At 35.7% G+C, this 13056-nt stretch overlaps 1 protein-coding gene across 1 annotated transcript; it reads right to left on the bottom strand.

Moving 5' to 3' along the window:
- Positions 1–4486: 4486 nt before the first annotated feature.
- LOC140240909 (uncharacterized) lies at positions 4487–11183 on the bottom strand. Its single transcript, XM_072320687.1, has 5 exons — positions 11090–11183; positions 9342–9407; positions 8664–8732; positions 7334–7466; positions 4487–5621 (listed from the first exon to the last, which is right to left on the bottom strand). Exons 1-5 carry the CDS (start codon positions 11181–11183, stop codon positions 4487–4489), a joined length of 1497 nt encoding a protein of 498 aa, XP_072176788.1.
- Positions 11184–13056: the final 1873 nt, after the last annotated feature.

The raw sequence follows: 13056 nt of genomic DNA, 5'->3' as shown, positions 1-13056 counted from the left end.
TAAAGAAGTATTCCGTTTCAGTTATAATAATTTAATATTGACAAGTATGTAGATTTTCTTCTTCTTCTTCTTCTTCTTCATGCACAATGTGATGTATATGCATGCAAACAAGGTAAATTTCCTAAGTGGACGATAAAATAGAACTGAACTGAACTGAACTTAATAAATTTGTTTAAATATTTTGAATGGCTGATTCAGTTGCATTACGGGATCCCATTTAACAATTTGTTAGTATACGCTCTCTGCATACATACCAAGCACACAAGCCACAGTCATTAGAATTTGAATCAGAACTGTCTTTCATCTATTAATAACACGGCGAGTGAAAAGCAAAAAAAAAAAAAAAAGACAAAAAAAAATGTCCAGCAATTAGAATAGATGTATTAATTAAGACTGCATCCAGCAGGCAGAAATCTGGAGACTCTCATGCCTCTCATGTCTATTTCCCTTCCTATTATTAGAAATTTGCTAGGCACCGAAAGAGTGAATAAAGATTAACATTGCAGAAGGTATACTCTCCACGTTAACATCATGCATTATGTATATATTATTATTAGAGTGCGAGAAGGGGTCCCGACCGTGTCCAGAATGTGCATCATTTCACAGCCCTGATGAAGGTCTAAACAAGACCGAAAGCTCGGCAATAAACTCATACATTGATCACTAGCTACATCCACAAATGCTCTTATCTTCTCGCACTGTATATATATATATATATATATATATATATATATATATATATATATATATATCCTCATGTATGTGTGTAAACATGTTATTCTGGAATATAAGAATGGCCTAAATCCAAATTTGGCTATCATTTTTTGAGATCCCTTCAGAAGTAATGTTAATACAGATCTATACAGTCATTCGTATACATATTTCACATTTTGAAGGGATGGTATAGTTCTGGTTGAGATGGAGCCTGAGATTTTGTGAGATAATAAGAAACCTATTATGATATATGAAAAAGTATAAAAGGAGGATTCAAAGTTTATTTGATGAAAATTGGTTTTAAAATGGCTGAGACATCCAAAACAAAGGGATCCTAATAAAAGGTCAGACCCACCTTTTTATTAGGATCGCGTTGTTTTACTTTGTTTTCGGATCACTCAGCCATTTCAAAACCGATTTTCATCACAAAAAAACTTTGAATTCTTCTTAGAATTGTATACTCTCTAGCATTTCATAAGTGGTTTCTGAGTATCTCGCAAAAAGTTAAAAACTTAACCCTCATCTCAACCAATACTATGCTATCCATTTAATTTGTATACATAACACACCTATAATTTGCAAATCTAAAAATTCTTGATGTTATCGCAGTTGTTTAGTTTTCTCGAAAGTTTTTTTTTTCTTCTCATGGGCATATGATTCTTTCTTATATCTAAGTTTACATATATACAGGGTTAGACTAACTTTTCTCTCTCTCTCTCTCTCTCTCTCTGGTGTCCTATACGTAGGAATACTACAAAAACACATAAACGCACGAAAGAAGACTGTGCTATACAATATTTATAATTATTAGAAGATAGTTTGCTTTTTATTTTGCATATAAGCCCCTGCTTTTCTTCGTACAATTTTTTATTGCACTGTTATCACAATTACATACGCATAAATGGTATCTAAAAATGCATTCTGTTCCATGTCGGTAAGCGTAATTGAAACTTAACTCTCTTTCCACTCCTTCATAGGCAGCTCAAAAGCTTTGTGGACAACGCATTTTTCCTTGAAAAGAGAAATAATCCTCACGAACGCAAATTCACCGCACAAAGGCAATAAACAACTGCTTTAATTGATTGTTTGCTACAATAACCAATAATAATGTGATGTTAATGTTAAGTGCATCTATTTTTACTTAGGAAATTAGCCTACAAACGTCCATTAAGATTACATAATAATAATAACAATAATAATAATAATAATAATAATAAAAGGACATTTATATTGCGCAGCTACTATAATAATATACTCTACTGCGCATTACAAAATGACATGCATACAAAAAAAAAAAAATCAAACATAAAATACATTACTTCAAGAGATGACTTTTTAACCTGGCCTTAAACTCATTAATTGTAACTGCTTGTCTTACAAACAAAGGGAGATTATTCCATAATTTTGGTGCAGCGTACAAAAATACCCTGTCACCAAGAGTAACTTTTGATTTCCCCGATGGATATTTCAATAATGTTTGATCCAGTGAACTTCGAAGATGATAAAATGTTTGAAATGATGTTTTTAACCCTACAATCTACTCTAATCATGCGATTCTTGAGTCATTCAACTGACCTCCTCTATCTTATAACTCAAGCAAATGTGGACATCCAAGCAAATGATGAATGAATGAATGATGAATGACGTATCCTTCTGATTCGTCACCATGTTGCAGATATTTAAACAAGCACATTTCAAATAGGTGATTTAGATGACACACAAACTATAACTTCCGAAACCATTCATTCAAAATCTGTACTTCGACGTGTCATACCTGCGTTAGTTCCAAAGTCGTTCGGTATTTGAGCAGCATAATTACCTTTTCTATTTGATTAGCTAAAATGCTAACTCTCATATCATATGCTAAAATGTAGCTAAACTTTCATGTCATTTCTGTTGGAACTATGTATATGTTCTTTACGATTTCTTTGCCGTTCTTTTGATGGGTTTGGGGTAATTAATGGTACAAAATTTTTACCATCGAAAAAAATCAAGAAACTGATTAATTCTGTTATGACTCTTTCAGAAAATATACCAAATTAAAGACTGACTATGATAAGTTGACTTATGTCACCTATTTTGAGTCCTCGCGTAAAGTTGAAATGGCAACTTTGTGTTGGTGTTGTGATGCACTGTCACATATATGATAAAATATAGGAAAACGTTCATGTCATTTCTGTTTGAACTGTGCATATACAGTCCGACCTCTCTATCCGGACATGTAGTGACCTGTGCTAATGCGGATAAGGGATTTGGCCGGATACGGGAGACTCAATGTTTAATACGCGCAGCTGCCGAAGAACGATCGCCCGTATCGTGCCTTGATTTAATGACAAATTTTCTGTCCGTGTCATTGCTGTGATTTGGGGGTGGTAAATGTCCGAATGCGTGTTAGAAGAAAATTAGATGAAAATGTATCTTCGTTATGTTGAGAATAATATTTAATTGATGTGGGTTCGTCTAGGAATTTTTAAGTTTGAAATCCCCCTTTTCCCCGTAATCATAAGATTTCCAAAAAAAAAAAAAAAAAAATCACGCCGAGATCGCATCCCAATAATAGAGAGATCCGAATAAAGTGAGGCCGGATAGAAGAGGTCGGACTCTTTGTAATTGACGATTTCTTTGCCGTTCTTTTGACAGGATTATGGTAATAATGGGCACAAACTTTTCATCATTGAAAAGCACTCCAGAAACTTATTAATTCTTTTCTAACGGAACATAAATATATCAGTTAAAAACATTACACATATTAACGTAGAAAAACAAACATTATACATATAAGCGAGTCCAACGTTACGATATTAAACACGAGATAACATTTCACTCCAGTCCAGTGATGAAGACAATACCGTGAGTGAATGGAATTCTTTAAAATCATACCCTATTCATTTGGTCTCACTTTATAATTGTTACGGTTTTAGCATCACACACATGTATCAATTAAACAGGAGTGTGATATTCTGTCAAGTACATACGTCGTCTATGTAATCATGATTATAGGCTACTAGTATATGGCTTAGTAATGGATTTATTCTGATCTCACTGCGACAATTTGGTTTATTGCACACGGATGTATGCATTTTTCCTTGTACATGGTGATTACATCAATCGTTACTATTTTCACCGAGTACTACTATCATTCATTTCAATTTCTGTCTTGCTCGTGTCACCCATCACCTGTAACAGATTACTATAGTGACAATAGTCTCCAAACTGCGTTTCATTTAAAGTTATTAAAGACTTATAATGTACAGCTCTTCAGTTTGTTTGTTGTTGTTATTGTTGTTGTTTGTTTGCTTGTTTGTTTGTTTGTTTGTTTGTTTGTTTTTTTTGGGGGGGGGGGGTGTCAGTTGAGGTGATAATATGCCGTAATCTTTGTACATGTACACGGGTGTAAGCACAGTTATGACCATGACTTTAATCCTCGAAACCATGAAATCTTAGAGGAAAAAGGAAAAATGTTAATAATAAGCTACTTGGTTGAGTTTATACACTATATACATCATCAAACATTAAGATATCCATCAACACTACAATGATACATCCACACATAAAAAAAATCGCTATTTGATTCATTTTGTTTCTTTTGCAATTTTACTTTATTATGAAAAGTCGTTCATATACTTAATTTGCATATTGATTTTAGCAATAAAGTGAAAGATTTCTAAATAACGATCACAAGTATATCATACTTTCTAAGAACTTGACGATATGTGCTGTTTCGGTATATACATTCTGTGAGAACTCATAGTGTCTTCTTTCAAATAGCCACCTACATATTAGTGTAGTTCATATAGATTTCTTCCTGCATCGTTGGCTCTGACTCAACCCTAGAAGCTCCTCGTGTTTTATCCACCTGTGCATAGAGCTCCTCACACGGTGGCGGTTCTACGATCGAAATGTTACCTACTGTTTTGTTCACCGTCGCGTACATGTCCTCTCGGGTTTGGGATCTTGACGTAAAACTCTCCGGGTTCTGAATCCCAGTGTCGTGACAACCATTGAAGCTGTCCCCTTCTATCATCTTAGAACGAAGATCATTGGCGAAGTCTTTTCCAGGATTCAACAGACTATAATCTCCGGAGTCGAAGGCATCAGGACATCGCGGTTGCTTGTTGGTATCAGTGTCACTTTGTTGCTCCGGATTCAGTTGATAGTAGAAGACGTCTTCAGAAGGCATGGCTGTCATGGCATCCTTGCTGGAACAGGGCTTACTATATTTTCTGCCAGGGTAGATCTTATGCTGTGAAGTTTGGTCAATAGGTGACAGACCAGGGTTACGACTTCCTGTTCTGTCGTCAGGGAAAGCATGATTGAGGCGATCGTACTCGCTTTCTGTAGGCATTTCGGATGAATCATGAAATAACGACAGTGAATTGTAATAACTGTCATCAAACAAGCACGCTTTACCAGTGGATCTAATGACACCATTCATCCTCCCGTCCAATTTACAAAGGTCTACATCCTGGTAGTCATTATCATCTCCATAAGCACACGCTGGTTGGTCCAGCGATGTCTCCTGCAGGCCACAATATTCATTATCAGAAGGAATATTCATTGAGGTCAAAGGAGTGCCGATGCCGGTATTTATGTGACTTTCGTCAGGAACTGTACAAGGGAAGCCACGATTTATGCTGATAAAGGTAGAAAGCCCCTCGTCTATCTCTTCAGCATCTTGGTAGATGTGACTAGTGTGCCCGAGATGGCCCCCTCTGTCTCCGACGGTGTTGCCCAGAATATGAGGCAAAAAGCTACCAGCTGTTGTAGCATTAGGATTGGTAGCGTCCGACAAAACGGTATGATCCGTCGTGATTGGCTCTTGTACAGAAGTGTCGATGGGATTCATCTGAAGCTGCCCGCCATTTGGGTGAACATTTGGCTGATGCGAGGTTTGGGATCTCCAATGTCTGCAATTTAATGGGGAAATTGAATTTATGATTTTACGCATGTGACCGTGCATCGCAAAGCCACCAAAAAGTCGCCATACATGGATTTTTAGATAAGAGTAGATTGTGGAAGAGCAGAATCTAAGATTTAAAATGAAATATATACGTCAGTGCAAACAGACTTGCCTAACCAATTTAAACAATGGAAAGACAGGCACACTTTGCAAAAGTGTGTACTCAAAAGAGAGGCTTTAAACTTTAGGGTCTATAGGCAAATGCGTAATTTCCCCCAGCTGTCTGCAATGAATGGAACAAAGAAAAAAGATATACTCCATGAAAATCACAATTAAGTGGTTATTAAACTAAACTGAAAGTTTGCTCATCATTAGAGTACGTTATATTTATGGCCAATATAAACTTCAAATGCAACATTAGTGTGATTTCAATTATTAGAGATGAAAACTGCTTGAAGGGTTTCTAGTGTTTTAAATCGGTAAATCTGAGAAAGCCTACATCAGACCGAAGCAAAGTATTTGAAAAACTGCAAAAGAATCATGGTGCGCAATCACATAGTATAGTGTCGTTGTATCGACAACGCTTGACGCGTGACCATGTAGTTTAGCGTAATGAAGTCGGAAATCCTAGAGCTGACAAAAAGAGGTATATTCATTTTGCCCTTTCTTCGTGTTCACCCGTGCCACTTTACTTTTGATTAGGTTCATTTCAATTTGAAGGTCTAGTAAGCTTGACTGCCTATTGTTATATCATTCGAGGCTTTCTCCCTGCACACTATTCAGACGACTGGTGAGAATTTTCAATAATTAAAGACTCGGCATATTCGAAACAACGAATAGTGCTCATCAGCCAGTTGTTTTAGGGACGATTCTAGTCAAGATTTTTCTTCTCCACTCCCCCCCTTTATTTATTTATGTATTTATTTATTTTTTTTATTTTATTTTTTTTTAAGGCTGAGTATGTACTTGCACATCAGTAATCAGTGATAAAGCTGTGCACAATTTGTTACGGGGATTTTCGAATATACCCGAACCGGGCCAGCCTTTCGAATCCATGTATCCCCACGATACGGGGTCTTTAAAAGATGCAATTTTTATTTCAAAAGATAGATCAGCAATTTAAATCAAGATGAATGTCTTTTATTGTTTTAAAACAATACCACAAGGCTGACTCAATACTTGGACTTGGACTTGGAGAGATACTCATCTCGTATGATAAGCCTGCATTCACAAATTGGCAGTCTAACCACTCACACTCGCTTGACAGCCTCCAAAATTCAACTCCACATCATTTTGTCTTTGCTGGTTTTTCTGTGTTGTCCGTATCCTTTTCTCTAGTTTTTTGACTGTGTATACATAGGCGGCTCCTTGCCATTGATTTGGTGGTGGTTTTCGTAAAATATGTTGAAAAAAATACTGTATCAATGAAAGTTTTGGGCGACAGATGGAATAATAACATGATAAAATGGCGACCAGAAACTCGGGTTTTCGTGATAACAAGTCCACCCACCAATAGTTATGTAAGAAGAATACAAATCAGCAAACTTACTTCAACATTCATGTGCATTCAGTAATGTACACTCACTTCTGAATATGCTTTATTTGTTTCCTTGGTTGCATACAATGATTCCACTCCCTAGATTTACAAACTAGTTTTCACAAAAATTCACACCCCCATTCCCTTACATCCCATATAAAAGTTTGTATTATAAAATTCACCTTTTCTTTTGATGTTTCCACCAAGCCATTATCATGGACAGTATGACAAGCACGGCGAAAACAACACCAAGAAGGATTCCCGGGGTGAACGTAATAAAATTCACCTCATAGAGTTCGGTATCTGGTTCGGTATCTGGAAGATAAATCATTTAGTGAGTCCATCGTCACCTTAAAAATCAATGGAGGAAGAATTTGCTCTCGTAGTTTGTTTTTCTCTTTTATGATGACTATAGGCAGAAATTACGTTTGTTTGTTTTTATAATCAGATCAAATCATTATGAAGAGAAATAGTTCTATTCTGTAACCTGGCAAGATTTCTCACTTTGCTGAATTATTGCAGTATACTAACATAAAAAAAAAATAAATTGTTTTTGCTGTTGACGAGTGACTGTTAAGATAGCATGAGATGAGAGACTTCAGAAAATCAGATTATTCGTGCCCGGTTTGAAGTGTTGTACTCATAGAAGTTCACACACTTGACGGAAAGAGCATAGGGGAATTATTACACAAATTCGTATAAGCAGATTCTGAAGTGATTACTGTAGTCGAAATGTTTATCACAACAGTTCCCAAGTCCCTGATTTACATTCAGGCAGAGCATTCAAACCTGACCAAAACTGTAAACGAATAAAGGATTAACAAAATTTTCTGTAAATGTTTACTTTGCATAGGCAGACGTAATGTACTTGATCGCTTTTGTAAGCCATATTCACGATTGGAGCTTTTTCAAGAAAATGCATTTCTGTTCGACCAACGCAATGTGTTCTATGACAGTAACGATACTACGAAGACCTAATAAAGTCGCCAGACAAAATATGTTTTCTTCAGTCCCTGCTGAAAAAAAGCACATTACAACTTGCCATTTCTTCATGGACAATGGGTATTCTGACTTTTGAATATGCATCGTCTTTCTGTCTCTCTTGCTTTACTGTCTGCGACTTTCTTCTTATAATGTGTTCATTGTTTAGATATGAACTCAACTAAAAAAAAAAAAAAACTCATATAAAAAAAGAACTGGCGAACGCTTTATTGATTCCAATGTTATTTTAGTATCAGACCTTTTTTGTCATCATAAATAAAACAGTAGCACTTTCATACCTTGAATTTAAATTCAAATAAAATGATGTCGAATTTACCATGAATTGTCACCCGTGGTTCGCTTTTGCCATAAAAACATGTTAACAAAAGGATTACCCTAAAATGTAGATTAATTGCAGCAAAATAGTTTTGACGAAATTACTGCCAGTGAGAAGGGGAAAATGCAGTAAAAAAAAAAAAAAAAAAACCTACTTGCTATATCCAAGTGGGTTGAATCAATTACTAAACTCACGTGACGAAGAAGTTACAGTAACTGTTGTCTCTCCAAATGACGTCAGAACTTGAATAGTCGGTCTATGCCCTGTGCATTTTAATCAAAACACAGGCAATACTGACAGTATATACAATACATGTTGATGGGAAATCTCCTAATCAGTTTGTACTTTTTGTGACAGCACTTTTCTGTACAATATTACAGTTTTCACACTTTCCAGATCGACAATACGTACATGCATATACAGAACAATTCTTGTATCTGTCAGATATCAGACTCATTTGCATAGTGATCAAAGTACAACAGTAACTGTATGTAGTGTATAAGTGCTCACAAAAGAGAAGTCGGCATTTTATTGAATTTATGTGATTGTCTTTGTTTTCTAACATGTCTCAAATCAACCGTTGCAGTCAAATGAAATAATACCACATTAACGACAACTGAATTTCGAGGAAGATGAACATTTCTCTTTAACAAATATTTTTGATATTGATTGACATTTTCTTTGACGTCATCTTTGCTGTTGTCACGGTTTTTCAAAAGCGCTTAGAGGCTGGTCGAGATTGTGCTTCATGAGCATGCTATTATTATCTATTATAATTATCATAATCATAATCTTTAGGGCATTTGTTGTTACACAAAAATTTTGCTCATGCGGATATGATGAGGTATATAATTGCAAGCCTTGGTACTTACCATTAGACGTGTTTTGCATACTTTGTGTGGGCTTTATGCTGATGTTGACATCTTCCCACTCATCGTCTGTGAACAAAAGGCCCACACACAAAAATAGTGACAACCACATAAACAGAATTCGTCCCATAGCGTAGCATAAAATGTCACTCAGAAACTTCACGGACTTAAAATGTTGTCTTATTGAAACGTAGTGATGAAAGCGCTGTAGTAATCTGTCATGAATCGCTTGTTAATGTTAAAATAAATTTCATCTCTTTTTGTATGTTTTCTAATAAAGGCGGGAAAATATCCAGGGGCATTTTCAAAAACGCATCATTCTCATGAACATAAAAGACCGAAATAAGACTAATCTTTCCCAATGGTTTACATGTTAGGGTATCAGAATCTGTGCATTACGAGTTGTATGATTTTAAGTTAATAAGTCTTGAATGATACAAACGCATTTGAGTTACTTATTTCAATTGTTCCATCAGGCGTGGAAGTATTAATTCAATGTCGTTACAACCATCTGTCATTGTTCCACACTAATTGATGAGAGATTGGTTTGAAATACTTAGTCCATGGGCCAGGCCAGATATTGGTACCATCTGAGGTGGCAAAACCTTTTTGGTGTCATTTTGTTTGTCGGGCATAGATATGCTTATCAAGCTATGATAGCATTTCCAAATGAGTAGTTTAGCCCTAATAAATGAATTTTAACCCGTTTGGTTTCGCTGCTATATCCCTTTACTTCTGAATCGAAACTAACCGCTATAGAAAGAAGAGCACTGTCTTCTGTAGTCCACAGGTGTTCTGTTGTAAACGCGGTGCACTTAGTCTTTATTCAATGCAGCGAAGGGAATGTCCAAGGGTTATGATGTCCACAGCGCTTAGTCTTTATTCAAGACGGCGAAGGGAATATCCAAAGCTAATGATACAGTGTATATCCCTTTATCTAAAAAGCAAACAAAAAAACAATTCCTAGTGGATTTTGCCGTATTTTCCAATTATTCATCATTTTCCGGTGAAAACGCTACGGTGAAAACGCTAATGCCACGCCACTGTCGCTTTATTTCCATCCAACAATGAAAGATAATGCAGAAACAATGTACCGGTACACTACAATACATTATAATAAATAATATTGTACATGAGCAGAGTGATTTTTGTTTAAAACTGATGTATTTGTTGAAAGGGTAGTGTAAAAACAGTATAGATAATCCCTTTTATTAGGAACTTTAGATGTGATAACATCCACGAGTAATTGCTTTTTTGTTTGTTTTTTTTTTTTTAGATAAAGGGATATACACTGTATCATAGGCTTTGGATATTCCCTTCGCCGTCTTGAATAAAGGCTGAACGCACCGCGTTTAGCTCTGGACAGCATCACCCTTTGGATATTCCCCTGCGGCCGCCTTGAATAAATACTAAGCGCACCGCGTTTACAATAGAACACCTGTGGACATACCATGAGCTCCATGGACATACAGAAGACCGTGCTCTTGTTTCTATAGCGGTTAGCCTCGATTCAGAAGTATAGGGATACAAAAACGAGACCAAATTGGTTAAAAATTCATTTATTAGGACTAAGCTACTCATTTGGAAATGCTATCATAGCTTGATAAGCATATCTATGCCCAACAAACAAAATGACACCAAAAAGGTATTGTCACCTGAGATGGTACCAATAACCAATTTTTCGCCTCTTGGCCCATGGACTAACTGTGGTTAGGCAAGATTATACTGTAGGATGTATTTGCACGTCACACCGTTAGTCTCCTTTCTGGCTTCACGGCAAGACGGAGTTGAAGTGTTCCAAACAGGGAAGTAGGTCGACCGCACTGGTAGTCCCATACACTGCATTCTCGCACTCCCGTTCACAACGAACTCTCTGCCACAAGCGAGAGTTATCTTGGACCCGAAGCGTGTGATATTCGAGTCCCAAAGACCGTTAGGCACAATCCCCGGATGATCACAAAACCCAACGGAGACTTTCAATGAATAAAGAAGGCAGGGATTAACTTGCCATAATCAATTATATATATATATATATATATATATATATATATATATATATATATATATATATGTCAACATGCAATCATAATAATAACCAAGGAGAATATATTACAATACTAGTATATCTTTTTCCTACAACATAATAATTCACTTGTTAGTCCCTTGGACCGACGCGACAATGAAGTACCCGCAGATCTCAGGTCAGAAAGACTAGCACCCACACATACACACACACACACACACACACTTTTATTACACGTAAAAGGAAAATGTATGACTCAATCTTATTTTTCCAAGCCATGTATAGAATCACTAAGAAATATGAATAATATACTTACCCATATACATGATAATTAGTCCTTGTAGTTTCTGTAATCTTAATGTATTGTCCCATCAACGAAGATAATAAAAAATCACTGATAATCAATATTGATCAGTGAACACTTGTAAACTAACAAAAGACTCATGTATTATTTACCATGGGGTTTGGAATAACTTCTTATTTCAATTAAAAGCAGCTACGTGTAATAACAAACTACAGTTTATGCCATCAGTGAGAACAAATTTGTGCCTTTATAATGATCATTGAAGAAGTAGCAAATACAGCATCCACCGAAAAAAAGAATATATATATAAATATACTGAAGATCATTTTTTATAAGTTATAAAATTTCGAAATAATGTGGCATTTCAGAATTTAACTATCAGGACCAATTAACATCGACTACGTTGACTGATGTTTGGCTGCATTTATTTCACTCTCGATAAAGAAAAAAAAAGTACTTCTGATACTCACGGTTGAATGAATAAAATTGGTCGGATTCAAGCTGTGTCCTGAGAGGACATGTCCAATTGTGGGAAAAGCTTCCGCCAGAAAGGACGTTTGTATACACTTCTGACTGGAAACATATGCATCCCTCTTGGTGCAAGACAGCAACGCCATTATTTACGGAGTTTTCATAACAGGTAGATATACACTCTTCGTCCGAATGAACGCCAAATCCAAAGTTAGAAACGGCCTGAAATTCCTGTTCGTTATCCTTGTAGCATCCGAGAAATCCGGGTTCTACGCAGTTTCGAAATATGATGATGAAAACCAGCAAGTGCGGCTTATATAATATCATCCTTATCATTTTTCATGCAGGTGTCAATGACTTTAGATAATTAAAATAGAGATAGAAAACATACAGTCAATGGAAATAAAGAGCATATTCAATTTAAGGAACAGGGAATCATCCAACAAAGGGGATTTTGTAACTGCATATACTGGCAGTTTAAACAAAATCAAGTTCATGATAATGTGTACGTAACCGTGTTTGATTATATTGCGATATATATATATATATATATATATATATATATATTTCTTTTTTTTGGGGGGGGGGGTGGAATCATTTCTTTATTCAAGGAAATATTTAACATACATAACCAGGTCAATTATTTAGATAATTGCAGGTATACATCAAAAGTTACAAATCACAATTGTAAGAACATAATACAGATGACACCCGTGAAAATAATGCGCCGATTTCAACAATATAATATTTAACACTAACAATCATTATATATATACAATTATATCAATTCCATAAACCAAATATATATTCATACAAACATGTAGACTTTAAAACATTTCAAGGAGGATTAAGGATTGAGGATCTCCATGTGAGGTTTTCTTTCTCAAACAGTAACTCTGAAAATTGTGTCTCTATCTTTT

Source organism: Diadema setosum, chromosome 17 (assembly GCF_964275005.1).
Source record: "Diadema setosum chromosome 17, eeDiaSeto1, whole genome shotgun sequence".
NCBI classification, from domain to species: domain Eukaryota; kingdom Metazoa; phylum Echinodermata; class Echinoidea; order Diadematoida; family Diadematidae; genus Diadema; species Diadema setosum.
The sequence above is the reverse complement of the archived record's forward strand: the minus strand, read 5'-3'. Positions and strand labels throughout refer to the sequence as shown.

Bases quoted from the DNA above. Each gene is read 5' to 3' on its own strand.
- LOC140240909 (XM_072320687.1), bottom strand. From the start codon at position 11,183: ATGCAGTGTATGGGACTACCAGTGCGGTCGACCTACTTCCCTGTTTGG. The intron at 8,733-9,341 runs GTAAGTACCAAG...TAAAATGCACAG, and splicing joins TATGCAAAACACGTCTAATG to GGCATAGACCGACTATTCAA. The intron at 7,467-8,663 runs GTGAGTTTAGTA...TTTATCTTCCAG, and splicing joins TACTGTAACTTCTTCGTCAC to ATACCGAACCAGATACCGAA.